Genomic DNA, 25,236 nt, shown 5'->3' on the forward strand with positions numbered 1-25,236 from the left:
GATAAGGTCTGCTAATGTAATTTGATCTTTATTAATCATTACATAATCAACAGCCACATCCTTGTTTGTTCTGAACATATTGTACAATAATTCTTCCATTTTGTGTGGCAAATAACCATTGTATAACACAGGTAAAAGCTGATGTAATGCCAAAAAAGGGATTTTTAAAAAAATATTTTCCTCTGAGAAAAGGGTAAAGTAATTTACTGATCTCTAAAGTGACCTTGTATTGGAAATCATTGAAATCAAATGGCTTCTTCTTTCTGGAGCACCACAGGAGTTCCACTTGTGCATACTCTGCAATTAAGATTGAGCTACTTTAGATCAATGTTATTTCTAGGAATATATTAATTCATGTCTGAGCAAAATTTTAATGAACTAAGCTTTCCATGGCAGTAACACAGCCCTAGAATTTTCATAATAAATACTCTTCTCATTATTTACAAAGTAACTTGAAAAAAAAACTGCCTAATTTATTTTGATTCTGTAAGGATAGAAGCTTTCACAATTTGGTTAACAGTCAAGAACACTGATGTTGAGGAAATGATGACAATACAGACCCTGATAAAATTTTCTGCACATAGACAAGACTAGAACAAACTTGCTCTACACCTTTCTGTAATGTAGCACTTCTTTCAAGTTGAAAGTACTTTGTGTACATTCTCTGAACTAGGATTCCTGCGAGGAAAGAGGACTGGGTCGAGACAACAGAGACTTATGGAGAAAAGGAGTTCAGTGGGTATTAAAATGGACGAGTTGACGGCACTAGCCAGGAGTCAAAGAACATTTCGGGAGTGCAGTGTTATGTGTTTTACTGAAACAGGGCTGCACGAGGACATATCCGACCAAAACTTTTCCATGGAGGGCTTCCAGACCACTTGGGCTGACTGGATGTGCACTGAGAGCGGTAAGCGTAAAGCAGTTGGGGGCTTGCTGTTCTGGTTAACAATGGATGGTGCAATCCTAGTCATATTACGATCGAGGAACGTGTTTGTAGACTGGATATTGAACTTTTTGCTGTTGGGCTCCGGCCATATTCCACCGAGATACAACACTGGGCGTAATGGGAGGTTGTGCCTGCCTGTGGCCATCAAACTTTGCAGCTCCTCCCGTGGAGGATCAGACACCCTGAGCCAATAGGCTGGTCCTGGACTTATTTCCATCTGGCATAGTTTGCATATTGTTGTTTGATTGTTTGTGGGTTTTGTATTGCTATATATGCTCTATTCTTGGTTGGTACAGCTGTAACGAAACTCAATTTCCCTCGGGATCAATAAAGTATATCTATCTATCTGCAAGACAAAGAAAAAACTGTGCGGGTGAAGGTGGTTTCTCAAATCATCTGTCGCCAAATTTCCAAAGTGTTGGGAAACATGACAATATAATGGTTAAAATTAAGACAGGGTGTCTTTTTTATTGTATTTATAACATCTACCTGCATGCAGATTAATATCCATTTAGATCAGAAATGGCTTTCATAGAATGTCCTTTTTCTACATCAGAATTTCTGAATCTTAATTTCTCACATAACATCAACTCAAGGGAGACATTTTTGAAGGTAACAATTAATTGGTCCAGACAAAAATGGGGATCTGTATTTGAATGGCTGGGTTTTCCTTTAACTAGTGATAAAATGACATGATTCATACTGCATTTTGTCTAAGATCTGGTAAGAATAAAAATGCTTTACATATTCTCCCTGAGATTATCTGCATTTCTTCTAGTACTTTGGTTTCATCACATATCCCAAAAACAGTGGGTTGCTAAATGGTACAGTCTAGGGGAGGGTTTGATGGGAATGAGGGGAAAATGAAATGAGATCACTGTGAGATAAACATGAGGAGACCTTGAGAGGTGGCATGGACTTGTTCAGCTAAAAAGCTTGTTTCAGTGTGCAAGGCTTTATCAGTGGGACATTCTCCTATTTAAAATAATGGTGGCCCAATTTAGAGAACTGGCCAGTCAATGTAAGTATACTGTATATTATTCCAATCAGATTCTTTCTACTGGCTGATATTCTGTCTTGAAGTTGGATATTCTTCTACAAAAAAAAAGGTTTTTTTCCTGAAGGTAATTTAAAATGCAGTAAGATGATCAATAATCACAAATCTTCACATTCTCCTACAGACAAAACCAGAAGTATTTAACAATTTACACCTAGCCTTATTTAATTAGAAGAGTTCATGGTAGGCCATCTCAAGTCTGAGGAAACACGTGTCCTTTGGCTTTGTCTTTGTCTTTGATCATATATTTGGCAGACTATATATTGAATAACCATGTATTAGGAGGCTCAGCAAAACTTCTGATTCAGGGAGATAGTGGTGACAATAAACCAAACTAAACATGAACAGGATTTTTGAAATTTCTAGTACGGTACTACCTTCTCATTGAAGTCAGTGCTTCAAAATTCAACTCTCCTTCACAAAAAGACATCTGCAGTTCTGCCTTAACTCCTGCTGCAACTTGCTTCCTGATGAAACCCTCAATTATTCTGTTGCCTCTAAGCTTGCCTATTCTTTGCATTCTTGATCAGACCATCGTCTTTTACCTTCTGCAAATAAGGCACATTCACATTCAAAACCCCGCTGTCCACATCCCTGCCTGATTACCTAAGTTGGCCCCAGCAGAGCAAAGACTTGATTTTAGGATATTTATTATTGATCCTTTCATCACCATTTCTGAAATCTCAAGCCTCACAAAACTGCATTATCTCCACTCGTCCAGTTCTTGAGGAAGCAGAGTTTTTATAGGTGGCAATACCATCAATTGCCATGGATTCAAGCCCGAAAAGTTTTCTGAAAACATTCCTGCTTACTTTCCCCTATTATGAGGCCCCTTAAAACATTCCTCTTTGACCTCTTAGTCTAATCTTTCAAATATGGATACATTTTAAATATTCCAAGAAAATATTTTATAACACTCCAATGAAAACTTTGAGTTAGGTCATATTTATCCCAACCTGCAAATCACAGTTGCCTAATCCACAACCCTAACACAATCCCTGTGGCCACAATAACTACTTGCAGTCCTACATGACCAGATGAGCTGGCCTTGATGTCACATTCACCCCACAATGCAATGAAGTCTGCAAGAGGCACATATCCTTCCGTCAGCACATCCCACAGTGCCACAACCTGACAGTATGTGCTCTCGACCTTTTTAATTATTTCTGAATTTTATGACAGTTAGCAACATTTAAAGATTCAAAGCATTTAGATTTAAATATTAACTTAAACATTTTAATTGTTATAATTAATTACAAATAACATTAATTAACATTAAAACATTCACCTTTACTATCTGGATCTAATCAAAAAAAAATCATACAACATAGCCGTTAAGCTGAGAGGGCCAAACACAAATTGGCTTTGATGCCTTAATTTATCACAGTTGACTACCGCGCCCCCCCCAACCCACTCTGAACTCAGTGCTCGATCCAATGGTAGAGCAGAAGGGCAGACGCACCAGACTCTGATCTCCAGTGGATTCCATACTTTCATGCAGCAATGAATAGGTATAGAAATGAGGTACGTACAGTGTTGTTAGCCTGTGGTTTTCTGTTGAACAGCTGATTCTATATAAATGGAAGTTGTGGTGGTATGTTGGACCATCATAAGCAAGTCACTTTCTACTTTGTGGAAAAAATCTCACAAGTTCCTTGCAGTTAACATAGGACATAAAAGAATCCTGAATTACAAGATCCATTCAGACTTTCAGACCCATTCAGTCAGAAAATTACATATAATTGTTCAACATACACCACCTCTCTTGGAATACTTGGAAGTGCATTGAAGAATTCCCTAAATTCCCATAGAAATAAACATCTACAATGCTGCAAATTAAATACCATACCTGAGACTTCTATATTTTAAATACTTTTATATTTAGTCCTGATCAAATAATCTTTCTTTCCGTGCCTAAATCTCTCTGAATCATCTTCTTGTGCCTTTGAAGCTGGGAAACAAAATCAAGCAGGTATATTCGAGTATATTTCCACAAAATATTCCACACAGTCTCCAGTGAAAGCACAACAACAATCCTTAATGTGATTGCCATTGTACCACATCATAAAGTTCCCCGAGTTAACCTTCTTGACCATCACAGGTCTTACTGGTGAGATGCAACGCAGGCTGAGTGACTTCTTTGGCCAGAACCTGTGCTCTGTCTGCCATGGCCAACTGGAGTTTTTGGTTGCAAGCCAATTAATTCTCCTCCCCATTCCCACATCGATCTGTCCATCCTCAGCTTCCCTCATTGCCAGGTGAGGCCAAGCGCAAACTGGAAGAACTTCACTTCATAGTTTTTGCCTGGGTAGTGCTTAAGCTGATGGCATGAATATTGAATTCTCCAATTCAGGTAACATGCTTCCTCTCTGTACCTTTCTCTCCTCTACTAATCTAGATGTGAGGTGCTCTTCATATTGCTTTATTCAAGCCACATTCAGAGCTACTGCAGTCACCTGAGCAACTTTTTTTTTTATAAAAAGAATCAGAATCAGGTAAGCAAGTATATATCACTTTGGATACTATTGGATAGAAAGACCTACTGGGAAAAGCATAGCGACCAAGTCTCTGGCATGGAGTTTGGCTCTATGGCTCAGAAGGAAAGGGGGGAGAAAAGGATTGAGAATTCAATATATAGGAAATCAGGCAGGAGATCCTGTGAACATGAAAGAGGTGGTATGTTGTCTTCCGGGTGCCAGATTCAGGGACATCTCGGATCGAGTCAACAGGATTCTTAAGGGGGAGTGAGAACAGCCAGTTGTGGTACATATCGGTACCAATGACACAGGAAGGAAAAGGGATGAGTTCCTGAAGAGTGAATATAGGGAGCTGGAAGGAAGCTAAAAAGCAGGACCTCAAGGTTAGTAATCTCAAAGCAAAACATCAAAACCCCAGAACATCCAGCAGCCATTCAAAGCACTGCCAGTGCCATGCCCAAGTGAGGGTAAAAATAGGATTATATGGCAGATGCATGTGTGCGGAGGAAAGGTTCCAAAGTTGTGTATCATTGGGATCCCTTCTAGGGAAGGTATGACCTATATAAAAGGGATGCATTACACCTGAACTCGAGAAGGACCAATGTCCATGCGGGCAGGCTTTCTGGAGCCGTTGGGGAAAGTTTAAGGTAGATTTGAAAGGGATGGGAACTAGAATGATAGGTCAGCTGATCGAGCAGTTGGTGTAAAGATAGTTGCAATATATAGAGAGACTGTGAGGAAGGACAGGCTGTAAATAGGGTATAAATATGGCCATTTGGATGAGTTGAAATGTGTTTACTTTAATGCGAGAAATAACAGGAATAAGTATGATGAAGTGGGAATATGAATCAGTACTTGGAGCTATGATACTGTGGCCAATACAGAGCCTTGGCTGTCACAAGAGCAGGAATGGCTGCTGTATGTTCCGGGGTTTTGATTTTTTAAAAAGAGATAAAGAGGGTGATAAAATTAGTAGGGGAGTGACATTGCTAATCTAGGATAGTATCACAGCAGTATAAAGGGAGGATGTCCAAGAAGAAATGTCTAGTGAGTCAGTGTGGATGGAAGTCAGAAATGGGAAGATTCAATCACTCTGCTTGGAGTATTCTATAGATCCTCCAATAGTAACAGGGTCACTGAGGAGCAGATTTGTATGCAGATTTTGGAAAGCTACAAAAATAACAGGGTTATTGTCATGGGTGACTTCAACTTCCCTAATACTGATTGGCACGTCCTTAGTACAAGAGATTTGGATGGGGCAGAATTTGTAAAATGTGCCTAGGAAGAATTCCTGACACACTATGTGATCAGGCCAACCGTAGGAGAGGTCATACTGGATCTAGTACTGGTACTAATGAACCTGGTCAAGTAATAATTCTCAGGGTGGGTGATCATTTTGGACACCCTGATCTTTAGAACAGCCTTGGACAAGGATAGGAGCAGAAAGTATGGGAAAGTACTTTGGGGAGGGCTAATTATGATATCATTAGGCGGGAAGTTGGGAATATAAATTGGGAACAAATGTTCTCAGGGAAAATGTGGAGGTTGCCTACAGAGTACTTGCATGGGGTTCTGAATAGGATTGTCCCATTGAGACAGGGAAAAGACGGTAGGGTGAAGGAAGCAAGGCTGATAAGGGATGTGAAACATATAGTCAAGAGGAAGAAGTGAGCATACAAAGTTTAGGAAACAAAGATTAGACAGGGCTCAAAAGTTAGAAAGTACAAACGTTTGTAGCTGGAATCAACCCTCAGGAGGACTTAGGAGAACCTGTTGGACATGAGAAATCCTCGGTGAGGAGGATTAGGGAAAACCCCAAGATATTCTACAAATACGTGAAGAACAAGAGGGTAACTAGAGTGAAGGCAGGATAGATCAGGGATAAAAGAGGAAACGTGCCTGTAGTTGGAAACGTTGTGTATTTGTGGGCGGAGGGGTGTCCATAGTGAATACTTTGCTCCTGTATTCACTAGAGAAAGGGAACTTGAAAAATGTGAGTTCAGTGTAGAACAGGCTAACGTGCTGGAACATGTTGAGGTTAAAAGGCAGTGTTAGAATTTTGAAAATATTAGACAAGTCTCAAGGGCCATGCCTTAGGTTACTATGCAAAGCAAGGAAAAGACTACTGCACCACTGACAATGATCTTTGTGTCCTCACTGGCCAAAGGAGCAGTACCAGAAGACTGGAGAGTGTCAAATGTTATTCCTTTGTTCAAGCAAGGTAATAAGGACAATCCTAGGATTATAGGCCAGTAAGCCTGGCAGCAGTGGTGGACAAATTATTGGAAAGGATTCTTAGAGAAAGTATATGAGCATTTGGAGAAGCATTGCTTGAACAGAGATAGTCAGCATGGCTTTGTGAGGGACAGGTCATGCCTTACGAGCCTGATAAGCTTTTTTGAGAAAATGACAAAACAAAAAGATGAAGGTAGAGTAGTGGGTGTGGTGTATATGAATTTTTGTAAGGCGATTGTCAAGGTTCCCCATGACAAACTCATTCTAAATAGGAGGTATGGGATCTAGGGAGGCTTGGCTGCGTGGATCTGGAATTGGCTTGATAGAAGGTGGAGCAAGTTGAGCCAGGAGATCCATGACTAGTGGCATTCTGCAGGGAAATATTCTGCAATCCCTGCTCTTTGTGATTTTTACAATAACTTAGATAATGAATTGAAAAGGTGTGTCAGTAAGTTTACAGATGACATAAGGATTGGTGGTGTTGTGGATAGTGCAGGTTAACGCATGTCACAACGGGAGACTGACAGGATGCGGAGCTGAGCTGAGAAGTGGTAGATAGAGTTCAGTCTTGAAGAGTGTTAAGTGATACAATTTGGAAGGTTGAACTTGATTGCAGAGAATAAAGTTAATGGCAGGATTCTCAGTAGTGTGGAGAAACAGAAATCTTGGGGTCCAAGTCCACAGATCCCTCAAAATTGCTGCAAAGTCAATAGGGTGGTGAAGAAAGTATAAAAATGGTGTGTTGGCTTTTACTGGTCAAGGGATTGAGTTCAAGAGCCACGAGGTAATGTTGCAGCTCCGTAGAACTCTGGTTGGACCACACTTGTTCAGTTCTGGTCGTCTCATTATAGGAAGGATAAGTAAACTTTAGGAGAAGTGCAGAGGAGGTTTACCAGGATGTTGCCTGGATCAGAGAGCATGTCTTATGAGATAAGTTTGAGTGAGCTAGGGCCACTCTCTTTAAAGTGAAGGAGGATGACAGAGAGGACATACTTTTAAGGTCATTGGAGGAAGGCACATAGTGGTGAATGCATGGAGCACACCGCCAGAGTGGCGATAGAGGCAGATACATTAGGTACATTTAAGAAACTCTTAGATAAGCATATGGATAAAAAAAAATGGAGATCTATCTGGGAGGGAAGGGTTAGATTGATCTTAGAGAAGATTAAAAAGTCAGCAAAATATTGTGGGCCAAAGGGCCTAAATTGTTCTGAAATGTTCCCCAAACAAACTGTTGAGGTCATTTAGCCTCATCATCAGAACTTTCAATTAAGTGCCATGATCCTCCTTGGCTGATGGTAAGAAAGGTCCTTCCTTCTTGTCAGGCATCTCCAGCGCAGCCAGTCTCAGCATCGTTACACTATCCTCAAGCTGAACGGGATCCAACCATCAGACTCCTGAACCAGAGTGGAAAAATTCACTCACCCCCAACACTGAGCTGATTCCACAACCTATGGACTTATTTTCAAGGATTCTGCAACTCATGTTGTCAATATTATTTCTTAATATATTATTTTGTTTTTTTTTTGTATTTGCACAATTTTGTACATTGGTTGCTTGTCCATCATTGATTCTACTATGTTTCTTTGTATTTACTGTGAATGTCTACAAGAAAACAAATCTTAAGGCAGTATATGTGACTTATACAGTATGTACTTTGATAACAAATTTAGTTTGAATTTTGAGTTAGGAAAGAGAACGTTATCCACCTACTTTTGAAATACCCATTCACAAAGAAAATCTGGATAAAGATTCAGAGGCCTTTGTCAAAGCTTATCTCCAACAATTCAGAATCAAGTTTGTTATCCCCGGCAAGTGTCGTGAAATTTGTTAATTTAGCAGCAGCAGTACAATGCAATACATGATAACACAGAAAGATAAAAAGTAATAAGTATATAAATGTATATTGAATAGATTAAAAAGAACAAAAACATAAGTGATATATATATTTTAAAAAGTGAGGTAGCGTTCATGGGTTCAATGTCCATTTAGAAATCATATGACAGAGGGGAAGAAGCTGTTCCTGAATCACTGAGTATGCACCTTCAGACTTCTGTACTTCCTTCCTGAAGGTAACAATGAGAAAAGGACTTGCCCTGGGTGATGGGGGTCCTTAATAATGGATGTCACCTTTCTGATGCACTGGTCCCTGAAGATTTCTTAGATATTACAGAGTCTAGTACCCAAGATGGAGCTGACTAATTTTACAACTCCTGTAGCATCTTTCGGCCCTGTGCAGTAGCCCCCCCCCCCACCATACAAGACAATGATGCAGCCTATCAAAATGCTCTCCATGGTACATCTATAGAAGTTTGAGTGTTTTAGTAGACAAACCAAATCTCTTCAAACTCCTAATGAACTATAGCTGCTGTCTTGCATTCTTAAGAACTGCATTGATGTGTTGGGACCAGGTTAAATCCTCAGAGACCTTAGAACATAGAATAGTACAGCACAGTACAGGCCCTTCAGCCCACAATGTTGTGCCAACCCTCAAACCCTGCCTCCCATATAAGCCCCCACCTTAAATTCCTCCATATACCTGTCTAGTAGTCTCTTAAACTTCACTAGTGTATCTGCCTCCACCACTGACTCAGGCAGTGCATTTCACGCACCAACCACTCTCTGAGTAAAAAACATTCCTCTAATATCCCCCTTGAACTTCCCACCCCTTACCTTAAAGCCATGTCCTCTTGTATTGAGCAGTGGTGCCCTGGGGAAGAGGCGCTGGCTATCCACTCTATCTATTCCTCTTATTATCTTGTACACCTCTATCATGTCTCCTCTCATCCTCCTTCTCTCCAAAGAGTAAAGCCCTAGCTCCCTTAATCTCTGATCATAATGCATGCTTTCTAAACCAGGCAGCATCCTGGTAAATCTCCTCTGTACCCTTTCTAATGCTCCACATCCTTCCTATAGTGACCTTGACACCCAGAGACTTGAAATTGCTAACTCTCTCCACTTCTGATCCTTCTATGAGGAATGGTTTGGGTTCCTTTGTCTTACCCTTCCTGATCCACAATCAGCTCTTTCATCTTACTGACATTAAGGACAAGGTTATTACTGTGACACCACTCAACTAGCAGGTATATCTTGCTCCTGTACACCCTTTCATCTCCATCTGAGATTCTGCTGACAATGGTTGTAACATCAGCAAATTTATAGATGGTATTTGAGTTATACCTAGTCACAAAATCATGGGTATAGAGGGAGTAGAGCAGTGGGCTAAGCATACACCCCTGAGCTGCGCCAGTGTTGATCATCAGCGAGGAGAGGATAATATTACCAATTCACACAGACTGTGGTCTTCTGGTTAGGAAGTCGAGGATCCCATTGCAGAGGGAGGTATAGAAGCCCAGGTTCTGTAGCTTATTGATCAGAACTGTGGGAATGATAGTGTTTACTATTGAGCTTTAGTCAACGAAAGCATCCTGACATATGTGTTTGTATTGTCCAGGTGATCCAAGGCCATGTGAAAAGCAATTGAGATTGTACCTGCCATAGAGCTATTGTGGCAACAGGCAAATTGCAGCAGGTCCAGGTCCTTGCTGAGGCAGGAGTTCATTCTAGCCATGACCAACCTCTCAAAGCTTTTCATCACTGTAGATGTAAATGCTACTGGGTGATTGTCATTAAGACAGCTAACACTGCTCTTCATAGGCACTGGTATAATTGTTGCCTTTTTGAAGTAGGCGGGAACTTCCGACCATAGCTGTGAGAGGTTGTAAACATGCTTGAACACTCTCACCAGTTGATTGGCACAAGTTTTCAGAGCCTTATCAAGTACTCCATTGGGGCTGTTATCTTGTGAGGATTCATCGTCCTGCAAGACAGCCTAACGTCAGCGTCCCAGACAGAGATCACAGGGTCACCAGGTATCTTCACAGCTGTAGTTATATTCTCCCTTTCAAAGTGGGCATAGAAGGTGCTGACTCAGCTGGTAGTAAAGCATCACTGTCATTCATGTTATTGGGTTTTGTTTTGTAGGAAGTAAACCCTGCCAGAGTTACTGTGCACCTGATGTCACTTGGCATTGTCTCACTCTTGAAATAGCCCTCTGCAAGTCATGCCTGGTTTTCTTGTACTGACCTGACTCACCAGACTTAAATGCCACAGGTCTAGCCTTCAGTAGATGACAAACCTCCTGGTTCATCCACAGCTTTTGGATTGGAAATGTACAAGTTTTCATAGACACACACTCATCCACACAGGTTTTAATGAAGTTGGTAACACTGTGGCATACTCATCCAGATTTGAAGATGAATCCCTGAATACAGTCCAGTCCACTGATTCAAAGCAGTCCTGTAAGCACTCCTGGGCTTCCCTTATCCATACCTTCTTGGTCCTCACTACTGGGCTGCAGTCTTCAGTCTCTGCCCATACTCAGAGAGTAGAAGTGCAGCCAGGTGATCAGACTTTCCAAAGTGAGGGTGTGGAATAGCACGGTGGGCATTCTTGATGGTGGTATAACAGTGGTCTAGTGTGTTTTTTTTTCTCTGGTACTACAAATAATTTGTTCATGGTGATTATTTAAGTGACTTTCTCAGGCAGACCTGGTTAAAATACCCCAAAATGATGGTGAGGGCATCAGGGTATGCTGTTTTGTGCATATTAATCCCATTGCTCAGATCATCTAGAGCCTGTTTAACATTGGCCTGAGGTGAAATATACGCCTCTACCAAAATGATTGCAGAAATCTCCCACGACAGGTAAAATGGATGACATTTAATTGTGAGATATTTCTAGTCTGGTGAGCAGAATTGGGACAACACTGACATATTTGTGCACCACGAGGAGTTAATCATGAGGCATACACCTCCACCTCTGGTTTTGAGAGACTAGATAGTCCTGTCCTGACAGTGTATAGTGAACCCGTCAATCTGAATCTCTGCGTCCAGTATGGAAGGGGTTAACTGGGATTCTGTGGAACAAAGGCTACACGCGATCCTAATATCCCTCTAATTTAGCACCCTAGCTCTGACATCTTAGATTTTATTTATTAGAGACTGTAAGTTTGCCAGCAAGATGGTCAGTACTGGGAGTCTAAAACCCGTTTTCTTAAACGCAGCTGTATCCCTGACCTGCAGCCATGTTTCCTATGAGGGATCCAGCAGGAAGTATGGTCACAGTTAGCATTGTTTCTGCCAGTTTTAAGCAGCAATAGTTTATTTAATCGCATTGAGACATCTTTATTAACTGTACAGACCTTGGAAACAGCTGTGATTCTCAGATGTATCAGGCCGAAACGGCAATATTTAATCACATCCATTGGCCTGTGCCACATATTTAATCATATCCATTTCCAAGGTGCCCTGGAAGTGCTTCACAGGACTATGCACCATGTGTTGTTTTCAGGGATATAATTAGATAAACATGAAAGGCTGTTGGAAGATCATTAACGGTGTAAGTTCCCCCAATTCTGCTGAAAACTTCTGTATTTTCCTGGGCACGAAGCTACCTATAACTTAATGTTGCATATTCCATGACTGAACATTAGACACTGTGGTAAATTATAAAGCCTAGTGCTGCCACCACAGAAGTTCAAGACTTATAAACCCTCCTGCGATTGCACACTAAGGAGCTATAGCCAATGTAAAAATAAATCTTTGGGTGGCCTAACTAGTAGAGGATTATAGTACCTATAACTAGGGTGTAACCCTGAACTTGGGTACTATTTATGCAGTGTTGATAGTTTCTCTCTGACCATAAACGTTTCCAACAGCTGGTTCAGTTTTCTTCCACATCCCAAAGATGCGTGGTTTGGTAGATAAATTAGCCACTGTATATCACCCATTGTGCACAGGTGAATTGTGGAATCTGGATGTGGGGGAGGGAGAAGATTTGATTAGAATGTGAGGAGAATAAAATGTGGGATTATTGAAGGAATAGTGTTAATGGTATTTTGTAGCACTGGTTTCGTGCGCTGAAGATTCCATTCTGTATTTTTCTATGACAATGAATGTTTGCAGAAGGAATGTAGCAAACGGGAAATTAATGACATGCTGATGTGATATAAATGAAACAATGTAGATTGTATTGAGAAAGGTCATATACAAGAGTACTCCATTTTATATACATATGTGAATTTGAAACGTAAAGTAATATTTCTGAAAAAAAAATCAAGGTCACAGAATTCTTACATTAGCAACATTACTAATTTGATGAATTAGTAAAAGGCGAACAACAGCTATAAAGTAAAAAAAAACTAAAATGCTAGAGATGTTGGAAATCTGAAACATGACGAAAAAATGCCAGAAAGGTCAATCATCAGTGATTTTTCTGATGAAAAGTCATCAGAAAGGTCATCAACCTGACAGACTGTCTATTTCTCTTGTTACAGGTGCTAGCTGACCTGCTGTGCCATAAATTCAGTCTGGGTAGCAACTGCAAATAACAAATGGAAGAGGTAAGTGATTAGAATTTTTTTTAAATGTTCAACATACAGTGAAGATGATTTAATTATTATTAATTGTCAACAATAGATGGAGCACAACTACTGAAGGTGAATGATAACAATTCTTCCCACTTCTATTTTCAGGCAAACAGATCAAAGGAATAATAAAAATTTAATGAGATAGTTTTAGAACTTCTCCCGATTTGTAGCTAATAAAAAGATTTTTAAAAATGTAACCTACCTCAACGAAAACACCAACATATGGTATAGATCCTTCATCATACTTTACAAAGAAAAATTCAGGATTTGTTTTCCATACTCCCAACCATGTACTTCTTGCATGTAGCTTTTCAGTGAGGTACTTGTTCATAGCTTCATCTGCTTCTTCTGCCTTTGTAGAAATCACAAATGCAATGCTTTAGGATTGTTTTATTGCACATAAATGCAATCTATTTAATATAGAGATATAAACAGCTTAAGAATAGGTCCTTCTACCCAAATTGTCCAGGCCAACCAAATTACCCACCCAAGCTCATCCCATTTACCTGCATTTGGCCCATAACCATCTCAACCTCTTCCACCCTTGTACATGTCCAAATGTCCTTTAAATACTGTAATTGTATCTGCCTCCAACACTTCCTTCAGCACCATATTCCAAGTAACCAACACCCTTTGCTTGAACCCTCAGATTCCCTTTAAATTTTTACCCTCCCTCCTTAGAAGATGTTACTAGTGAACAATGCTACCAAAGGTGACATCATCAAGACAGTTCACGAAGCAACTCCTTCTACTTCTTTTTATTTCAAATGTGGTTCTGCTAATGTTGGAGCCTCTTATCTACATTCTGGTGGTGTTTTCTGGCCCTTTGCTGTCTCTGAGAAGGTTCCATGAGGCTATGAGCAAAGCATGCGGCATGAAGGCCAGGAAGCCAGGAGACAGGGCGTGAGCCCATGATCGATTCCATCTCTCGCCAATTAAAGCACCAAAGAAGATTGAAATCATTGAGGTACACATGGAGGGCGAGCGAGTGTTTAGCACCATCTACTAGACTCTTACTCGCTGCTGCTGGAGGTGTCTGCATGTGGCAGTCTGTGTGTGTGTGTCTGTCTGTCTGTCTCTCTCACTCTCACTCTCCCACTCTCCCACTCTCAGTTGCTCCTCTCAAGGGAAGGGCACTGTGTTCGAGTGAGCTCTCTCTCCCTCGATGCTGTTGGAGGATGGTGCTGGAGCAAGATTTAATTGCTGCAGTTTGTAGATTTAGATTCTAATTCACATTTATGTGTTCTAGTTCTGGTCGCTTCTTTTTTTTGTTGCTACTTTCTGAGCAATTTTTTTGAATCAGACAGCCTTCAGATAACGATCACTGAGCTGAATTGAAATATGCCTCTTGATTGTGTGCTTTATATTGTGTTTTTGCTCAGTTTTTTTTGTTAGTTTGCATGATTTTTCTGTGTGCAGTGGGAAGGAGTTAGATGTTTTTCTTTGAACATGGCTGGTTGCATAGCTCTTTGTTTCATGGCTGTCTGTGGAGAAGATGAATTTCAGGGTTGTATGCTGCATAAATACTTTAATAATAAATGTACTTAGTATCTTTGAAGGCTATACTCTTGTTTCAGACTTCTCTACAATGGGAAAATGACTGTGACTATCTAAATGGTCTCTGCCCCTCACGATTTTATAAATATTTTCATCAATTCTCAGTCTCCTTTTCTCCAGGGAAAACAGTTCCAGTTTATCCAGTCTCTCCTTGGTGCTCTGATCTTAGCAGCATTCTTGTTCAACTTTTCTACACACACTCTAGCTTAATCATATCCTTCCTGTAGCATGGCAACCACACTGCACTCATTATTTCAGGTATGGTCTCATCAATGCCTTGTACAGCTGTAACACGATGGCCCAACACCAGTACAAAGTGCCCCAACAAATGAAGACAAGCATACTGTATACCTCCTTCATCACTATGTTTATCTGTGTTGTCTCTTTCTGGGAACTATGCCCTGTCATTTACAGTGCATGTCCTGACCTGGTTTAACTTCCAAAATGCATCACTTTCAATTGTCCGAGGTAAATTTCATTTGTCATTTCTTTGCTTAGTTTTCTAATTGATAAAAATCCTGGTGCAACCTGAGACAATTTTCTCTAGCATCCAATATCCCACTAATTTTGGTGTCATCTGCAAAGTTACTAAGTCTTAGATTTGAGTTATGCTATAACAAGCCCTTCAGCCCAACTCATCCTTGGCAACCAAAAGGCCCATCTAAGATTTCCATTTCCCTCATTTGACCCATATCCCTTTAAAACATTTCCGGCCATTAAACACTTCCTCTGGCAGTTCAGTCTATATGTATAACACCCTCTATGAGGAAAAGTTGCACCTCACGTTCCTATTAAATCTTTCCCCACTTACCTTAAACCTATGTTCTTGAGTTTTGATTTCTCCAACTTTAGGAAGAAGATGTACATTCATCCGAACTACACTCTTTATCCCTAGTCTCTCATCCCTCAGTCTCTTATTCTCCAAGGAATTAAATACTAGCCTGCCTAACCTATTCCCTATAACCCGGTCCTTTGAGCCCTGGCAACATACTCCTAAATCTTCTTCAAAGTTCAAAGTAAATTTATTATCAAAATATATACAGTATGTGTTACTATAGACTACCTTGAGATTCATTTTCTTGCAAGCAATCACAGTAAATACAAGAAACACAATGGAATCATCACTGAACAGTGCTACATGAACTATTCCTATAACTCATTTTCATGGACTCTTCATCTCATAGTCTTGATATTTACTGCTTATCATTTCTTAATTTTTATCATAGCATCTGCAGAAGAGAGTAAACAGTCAAAGTTTCAGACCGACACCCTTCATTCTCCAGTCCTAATGAAGGGTCTCGCCTGAAATGTCTACTGTTTACTCTTTTCCATAGATGTTGCCAGGCCTGCCAAGTTCCTCAAGCATTTTGCGTGCGTTGCTTGGATTTCCAGCATCTGCAGATTTTCTCTTGTTTGTAACAGTACCAGCGACCCTTGTTCAGGTCGTGCCACTGAACTCCTCCAGATGCTCTGGTTTCCCTCCATAGTCCAAAGACATACTGGTTGGTAGATTAATTGGTCTTTGTAAATTGCCCCGTGTTTCAGCTATCCACCTCCATATTCTTCGATCTCGCGTTCTTTTTCTGGCCTCAGCATAACTCACCCCAGTCCATTGCCTCACATTATCGTACCAAGTGGTTCGCTGCCTTCCTCTTTCCCTCTTTCCTTCTATCATCCCTTCCAATAACAATTTCTGCAGTCCACCACCTCTTAACAAGTGCCCGGCATATTCTAGCCTCCTTTTCTGCACATTCTTCAGCAACTCCTTTTCTCTCCTCGCTTTCTTCAACACTTCCATATTACTGACCTTCATCACTCATCTAATTTTCTGCATTCTCCTTAAACACCATATTTCAAATACCTCCAGTGGTCGTTGCGCTTCCTTGCATAAGGTCCACGATTCGACTCCATACAACAGACTGCTCCAGACGTAGCATTTCCAATTCTACAACACAGCCCAAAGTCCAACCTCTAGCCACACAGTACGTCACTCAGGCTCCAGAATGTTGATCTTGCAATCTCAATTCTTCGTCTAATTTCTGTATCACATTTCCCATCCTCTGTGACCATCTGTCCCAAGTACACAAACTTCTTGACTTGCTCTATGCCTACGCCGTTAATTTTGATACTGATTTTGGGGACTTCTCTCTTCCATAATACTACCATCATCTTCGTCTTTGCAGCATTTATTTTCATTCCAAATTGTTCTCCTTCAGCATTTATCTTATCTACTATTCTGAGTAACTCGTCCTCAGTCTCAGCTAACAACACTGAATCCTCTGCATACCTCAAGTTGTTCACCGTCACTCCACCAATTTGGATACCAGCTTCATCGTTCAACACCCTGAAGATTACCTCTGAGTACATGTTAAATAATAAAGGGGAGATAATGCAGCCCTGGTGAACCCCTTTTTGGATCTCAACTTCCAGTGAATTCCCACCACTAGTTCTTATTACTGCCTTTTGATGCCAGTACAGACTTGTAATCAGTCAAACATCTTTCCCTTCCAGCCCCAATGAGTTCAGGCAATTGACCAGCTGTTCATGATTGACTCGATCAAAAGCTTTTTCGTAATCCAGGAAGCACATGTAAATGTCTTTTTTTTTTCTAGATCTCATTCCACAATCATTCGCAAATTGAAAATCCCTCCACGGGTACCCTTACCCGGTATAAATCCGCTCTGGCACTCATTAAGAACTGTCCTTTTTATTCTGCTTAGAAGTATTAATAACAAGATCTTGGAGGCATGACTTATAAGACTTAATGCTAAAGTTTCAGCAATTCATGACAAACTCTGACACTACAAAATTTGTTGGCCACTTTCCTGTTGAGTAGATTGTATTGCAAAATAAAAAATACTCAATAAATTGAAGAATCCTTGAAAATGAGTTCATAGGTTCTGGGAACAGTTCAATAATGGGGTGAAGAGGCAATTCAAGAGCCTGCTAGTTGAGAGATAATAACGGTTCCTGAACCTGGAGGTATTGGTCCTGAGGTTCCTGTGCCTTCTCCCTGATGGCAGCAGTGAGAAGCGAGCTTAACCTGAATGAAGGGAGTTCTTGATGATGGTTGATGCTTTCTTGCAACAGTGCTCTGTATAGGTGTGCTCAATGGTAGGGAGAGTTTTATCTGTGATGGGTCATATTCACTACTTTTTACCGGGCTTTCTGTTCAAGGGCAACATTTGAACATCCTCATTAATCCTTTTCTGCTCTCCTTCCAGTTTAATGGCAGGGTGACTGAAACTGAACACCATACACCAAGTGATAGCTCATCAACATCTAATTCAACTGCAACATAACAACTCAATATCCCCTCTCAATGCCTTGATTGATAAAGGCCAGTATACCAGAAGTCTTCTTCACTGCCCTGTTTACCCGTGACATCACCTTCAAGGAACAACATACTTGTATTCCTCCGTTCCTCAGTTTGACAACATTCTACACATTCACTGAACGTCGTACCCTAATTTGACTTCCCAAAATGCAACACATTGCACTTAGCTGTATTAAACTCATTTGCTGATCCTTAGCCCACTTACCCAGCTAAAGTACCATAAATCCCACTAGAATTGTTGATAACATTCATTGTCTGTGATAGCACATATTTGGTGTTATGTACATAATACTAACCAAGGCTAGAATATACTAACTAATTAATCCTTGTACATTCTTGTACATATTGTTGATATAAATAACAATGGGCTCAGCACCAATCCCTTAGGCATACCATCAGTCACAAGCCTCCAGCCTTGAAAAGAGTCCTCCAGCAGCATCCTTTGCTCTCTGTTATTAAGTCAATTCTGTATCCTGGGTCCCATGTGATCCAGCCTTCCCGATCAGCCTACAATGCAGAATCTTATAAAAGGCTTTGCTAACATCCCTATAGGCAGTGTCAATTGTCCTACCCAATTTATCTTCATGGTTTCTTGCTGGAAAAACTCAAATTTGAGGGTCATGATCTCCCTTGCAGTGCTGACTATCATCCCATCTGCCCCCTATGTAACCTATCTATCAACATTCGGCTTACTGGTCTATAGTTCACAGGATTTTTTTGCAGCCCCTTCTTAAGATAAGGCACAACATTAGCCAGCCTCCAGTCTTCCATCACTTCACACATCACTGATAATGATTAACACAATGAATGAAAACACAAAAGATTCTGCAGATGCTGGAAATCCAGAGCAACACACAAAATGCTGGAGGAACTCAGCATGTCAGGCAGCATCTATGAAAATAAATAAATAACCTGTTTCAGGCCGAGGCCCTTCATTAGTACTGGAAAGGAAGGAGGAAGATGGCAGAATATAAAGGTGGAGTGAGGGGAAAGAGAACAAGCTAGAAGGTGATAGGTGAAGCCAGATGGGTGGGAAAGGTGGGATTTGCCTTGATTCACAGATTCAAGATTCAAAGTACATTTATTATCAAAATATGTATGCAAATATACAACCAAGATTAGTCTTCCCATAGACGGCCACAAAAAAGAAAACCATGGAACCCGTTCAAAGAAAAACATCAACACCGTCCCCCATGCACAAATAAAAACGAATCACACAAAAGGCAAGAATTGAGTGAAAAACACAGAATATAAAACATAAACCCACAAAATCATTGAGGCAGTCTAGAAATGTTCAGTTTAGTTCAATTCTTGAACAGAAAATCCTGCAAAAAAAATACGCAGTCCATCACAAGTAAAGCTCTCTCTGCCATTAATCATATCTACACAGAATGTTTGTTGCAGGAAAGCAGTTTAAATCATTGGGTACCCCACCACCCAAGTCACGCTTTCTTCTCGCTGCTGCCTTCAGGAACTAAATCGACTCATACCACCAGGTTCAGGGTCAGATATTACCCCCAACCATCAGGGTCCTGAACCACAGGAGATAACTTCACTCGCCCCATCACTGAACTGTTCCCATAACCTATGGTCTCATTTTCAAGGATGCTTCATCTAATGTTTTCTATATTTATTGCTGATTTCTTTTTTATTATTATTTCCTTTTTTTTGGATTTGCAGCTTGCTGTCTTTTGAATCCTGGTTGTCCACCCTGTTGCGTGGTCTTTCATTGATTCTATTATGGTTGCTGGATTTATGGAGTATGCCCACAAAAAATGAACCTCAGGGTTGTATGTAGTGATATACAGTACAAGTATTTTGATAATAAGTTTACTTTGAACTTTGAAAGATTAAGGGCTGGAGAAGAAGGAGAAAGAAGAGCTTTCTGCAGGGATTGCTCCCTTTATGATTCCCTTCTACATTCATCCATCCTCACTAATCTCCCTCCTGGCATGTATCCCTATAAGTGAGATTCATTCCTCCCTCAACTCCATTCAGGGCCCCAAAAAGTCCTTCCAGGTGAGGCAACATTTCACGTGTAAATTTTTTTGGGGTCTATTGTACCTGGAGGCATATGACAAGACAGGCAGAACTCAGCAAGGATTCCTTAAAGGAAAATCCTGCCTGACAAACCTATTACAATTTTTTGAAGAAATTACAAGTAGGCTAGACAAGGGAGATGCAGTGGATGTTGTATATTTGGATTTTCAGAAGGCCTTTGACAAGGTGCCACACATGAGGCTACTTAACAAGATAAGAGCCTATGGAATTACGGGAAAGTTACATACGTGGATAGAGCATTGGCTGATTGGCAGGAAACAGAGTGGGAATAAAGGGATCCTATTCTGGTTGGCTGCCAGTTACCAGCGGTGTTCCACAGGGGTCCAAGTTGGGGCCGCTTCTTTTTACATTGTACATCAACGATTTGGATTATGGAATAGATGGCTTTGTGGCTAAGTTTGCTGATGATACGAAGATAGGTGGATGGGCTGATAGTGCTGAGGAAACAGAGAGACTTGGATAGGTTGGAAGAATGGGCAAAGTGGCAAATTAAATACAATGTTGGAAAGTGTATGGTTATGCACTTTGGCAGAAGAAATAAACGGGCAGACTATTACTTAAATGGGGAGAGAATTCAAAGTTCTGAGATGCAACGGGACTTGGGAGTCCTTGTACAGGATAAACTTAAGGTTAACCTCCAGGTTGAGTCTGCGGTGAAGAAGGCGAATGCAATGTTGGCATTCATTTCTAGAGGAATAGAGTATAGGAGCAGGGATGTGATGTTGAGGCTCTATAAGGCGCTGGTGAGACCTCACTTGGTGTACTGTGGGCAGTTTTGGTCTCCTTATTTAAGAAAGGATGTGCTGACATTGGACAGGGTACAGAGAAGGTTCACTAGAATGATTCTGGGAATGAGAGGGTTAACATATGAGCAACGTTTGTCCGCTCTTGGACTGTATTCCTTGGAGTTTAGAAGAATGAGGGGAGACCTCAGAAACATTTTGAATGTTGAAAGGCATGGACAGAGTGGACGTGGCAAAGTTGTTTCCCATGATGGGGGAGTCTAGTACGAGAGGGCATGACTTAAGGATTGAAAGGCGCCCATTCAGAACAGAGATGCGAAGAAATTTTTTTATCCAGAGGGTGGTGAATCTATGGAATTTGTTGCCATGGGCAGCAGTGGAGGCCAAGTCATTGGGTGTATTTAAGGCAGAGATTGATAGGTATGTGAGTAGTCAGGGCATCAAAGGCTATGGTGAGAAGGCTGGGGAGTGGGACTAAATGGGAGAATGAATCAGCTCATGATAAAATGGCGGTGCAGACTCGATGGGCTGAATGGCCGACTTCTGCTACTTTGTCTTATGATCTTATGGTATCTTCTTTTCTATTACTGGCTAGCTTACTTTCATATTCCATCTTTACTGTCTTAATGACTTTTTAGTTGCCTTCTGTTGGTTTTTAAAAACTTCCAATTCTCTAATTTCCCACTAATTTTTGCTCTATTATATGTCCTCTCTTTGGCCTTCATGTTGGCTTTGACTTCCCGTTAGCCATGGTTGTACCATTTAGCTTTAAGAATACTTCTGCCTCTTTGGGATGTATATATCCTGTGCCTTCCAAATTGCATCCAGAAATTCCAGCCATTACTGTCTGCCATCATCTCTGCCATCTTTTCCAATCAATTCTGGCCAACTCCTCTCTCTTGCCTCTATAATTTCCTTTACTCTACTCTGATTTTAGCTTCCCCTTCTCAAATTTCAGGGTGAATTCCATGTCCATAATACATAGGAGCAGAATTAGGCCATTCAGCCCATCGAGTCTGCTCCATCATTCTGATCCTGGGCATACACCTACCTTCTCGCCATATCATTTGATGCCCTGTCTGATCAGGAAACTATAAATATACCCACAGACGTGGCCTCCACCATAGTTTGTGGCACAGCATTCCACAGATTCACTACTCTCTGGCTAAAAAAAATTCCTCCTTACCTCTGTTCTAAAGGGTTGCCCCTCAATTTTGAGGCTGTGCCCTCTAGTTCTGGATATCCCTACCACAGGAAACATCCTCTCCACATCGACCCTATCTTTCCCACTCCCTGTTTCCTGCCAATCAGCCAACACTCCATCCACGTACGTAACTTTCCTGTAATTCCTGTAAGGATTCCATGGGCTCTTATCTTGTTAAGTAGCCTCATGTGTGGCACCTTGTCAAAGGCCTTCTGAAAATCCAAATATACAACATCCACTGCATCTCCCTTGTCTAGCCTACTTGTAATTTCTTCAAAAAATTGTAATAGGTTTGTCAGGCAGGATTTTCCTTTAAGGAATCCATGCTGAGTTCTGCCTATCTTGTCATATGCCTCCAGGTACTCTGTAACCTCATCCTTGACAATCGACTCCAACAACTTCCCAACCACGGATGTCAAGCTAACAGGTCTATAAAACAGTACACAATATGCGATTAAACGATTGAGCTTTATAATTCTTAATTTGATTATATGGTTAGTAAAGAAAACAAAAAAGACAAAGGAGCATACATCAAAGTTGCTGGTGAACGCAGCAGGCCAAGCAGCATCTATAGGAAGAGGTGCAGTCGACGTTTCAGGCAGAGACCCTTCGTCAGGACTAACTAAAGGAAGAGTGAGTAAGGGATTTGAAAGTTGGAGGGGGAGGGGGAGATCCAAAATGATAGGAGAAGACAGGAGGGGGAGGGATAGAGCCGAGAGCTGGACAGGTGATAGGCAAAAGGGGATACGAGAGGATCATGGGACAGGAGGTCCGGGAAGAAAGACAAGGGGGGGGTGTGACCCAGAGGATGGGTAAGAGGTATATTCAGAGGGACAGAGGGAGAAAAAGGAGAGTGAGAGAAAGAATGTGTGCATAAAAATGAGTAACAGATGGGGTACGAGGGGGAGGTGGGGCCTTAGCGGAAGTTAGAGAAGTCGATGTTCATGCCATCAGGTTGGAGGCTACCCAGACGGAATATAAGGTGTTGTTCCTCCAGCCTGAGTGTGGCTTCATCTTTACAGTAGAGGAGGCCGTGGATAGACATGTCAGAATGGGAATGGGATGTGGAATTAAAATGTGTGGCCACTGGGAGATCCTGCTTTCTCTGGCGGACAGAGCGTAGATGTTCAGCAAAGCGGTCTCCCAGTCTGCATCGGGTCTCACCGATATATAAAAGGCCACAACGGGAGCACCGGACGCAGTATATCACCCCAGTCGACTCACAGGTGAAGTGATGCCTCACCTGGAAGGACTGTTTGGGGCCCTGAATGGTGGTAAGGGAGGAAGTGTAAGGGCATGTGTAGCACTTGTTCCGCTTACACGGATAAGTGCCAGGAGGGAGATCAGTGGGGAGGGATGGGGGGACGAATGGACAAGGGAGTTGTGTAGGGAGCGATCCCTGCGGAATGCAGAGGGGAGGGGATGGAAAGATGTGCTTAGTGGTGGGATCCCATTGGAGGTGGCGGAAGTTACGGAGAATAATATGTTGGACCCGGAGGCTGGTGGGGTGGTAGGTGAGGACCAGGGGAACCCTATTCCTAGTGGGATGGTGGGAGGATGGAGTGAGAGCAGATGTACGTGAAATGGGGGAGATGCGTTTAAGAGCAGAGTTGATAGTGGAGGAAGGGAAGCCCCTTTCTTTAAAAAAGGAAGACATCTCCCTCGTCCTAGAATGAAAAGCCTCATCCTGAGAGCAGATGCGGCGGAGACGGAGGAATTGCGAGAAGGGGATGGCGTTTTTGCAAGAGACAGCTCCAGTTCCTTATTACATTAGCTCAGTACACCTGGTGCATGTGTTTATCCAGGAAACCTCCAGTCTCCTGGACTTCCCACATCCAGTACAAAATACTGTCCTTGGAGCCATTCTCACTAAACTATGCACTAATAGATGAGGAATGAACAAATAAGAATACAGATAAGAGTAACTTAAAAGACAACGTACCTCATCCAAGCCTGATCTCATTTAAGTCTGATGAGCCAAAGCCACTCTAAAGACTAGCAAACTCACAAGATCGCCACTCTGCTTGCACTTGAATTATTCTTATTGGCTCTTTCTAAAGAATCCCTTTTGCTGATTGGTCACTCCTCAAATCAGTAAAAATGCTATTAAACTCCACTTTTGAAATCTCATTTGCCACCCTGATTAAAGTAGATCTTTTCATGCACCACTGGTGTGGATTGTCCAACTCATACTACTTGCATTCTCATGTTACCTCAGAAGGCAAATGCAATGTTGACATTTATTTCAAAGGGAATAGAATATGAAAACAAAAAGATAATACTGAGGCTCTATAAGACATTAGTCAGGCCGCACTTGGAGTACTGCCGACAGTTTTGGACCCCAGATCTCAAAAGGGACGTGTTGTCATATAAGAGCCCAGAGGAGGTTCACAAGGATGATTCCAGGAATGAAGGGGTTTGCATATAAGGACCATGTGGCAGTTTTGGGCCTGTACTCACTGGAATTTAGAAGAATGTGGGGGGGATCTCACTGAAACCTACCGAAAGTTGAAAGGACTGGATACGGTGGGTGTGGGGAGGATGGTATGGTGGGGGTATCCAGAACTAGAGGGCACAGCCTCTAAATTGAGGGGCAACCTTTTAGAACAGAGCTAAGGAGGTTTTTTTTTAGCCAGAGAGTAGCGAATCTGTGGTATGATCTGTCACAGACTGCGGTAGATGCCAAGTCCGTGGGTATATATAAAGTGAGAGTTGATAGTTTCCTGATTGGTCAGGACATCGAATGATATGGCAAGAAGGCAGGTGTATGGGATTGAGTGGGATCTGGGATCAGCCACGATGGAATTGCGGAGCAGACTCGATGGGCTGAATAGCTTAATTCTGCTCATTTGTCTTATGGTCTTCTACCACCTATACCTAATCCATTCTGCCCTTGTTAATCATTTCAGTCACCTGTTAAAAAAAAACTTGACCAATTTTGAAAGTCATGATTTCCCACAGACAAAACCATAACATTTCAAAATAGTTATTGCAAGTGTAGATAGATCCTGTCTGTCAGAATCCCTTTCAGTAGTTTTCTACCACTAATGTTAGGCATACCATACTGTGGTTCTCTTGTTTGAAGTAAAGTCACAACATTAGTCACTTTCTTGTCTTCTGGTACAAAGATATAAGAATCTGCAAAGGTCACACCAATTTCTTCCTTTACTTCCCACAGAATCATAGATT

The 25,236-nt window shown here is 41.4% G+C and overlaps 1 protein-coding gene across 1 annotated transcript in view; it reads right to left on the reverse strand.

Moving 5' to 3' along the window:
- The window catches only part of LOC134354786 (testicular spindle-associated protein SHCBP1L-like), a 132,913-nt gene that overhangs the window by 93,850 nt on the left and 13,827 nt on the right, over positions 1–25,236 (reverse strand). The window contains exon 2 of the mRNA XM_063064044.1: positions 13,348–13,497. Coding sequence (XP_062920114.1) covers positions 13,348–13,497 — 150 coding nt within the window. The remainder of the gene's footprint in view (positions 1–13,347; positions 13,498–25,236) is intronic.

Source organism: Mobula hypostoma, chromosome 12, assembly GCF_963921235.1.
Source record: "Mobula hypostoma chromosome 12, sMobHyp1.1, whole genome shotgun sequence".
Taxonomy (NCBI): domain Eukaryota; kingdom Metazoa; phylum Chordata; class Chondrichthyes; order Myliobatiformes; family Myliobatidae; genus Mobula; species Mobula hypostoma.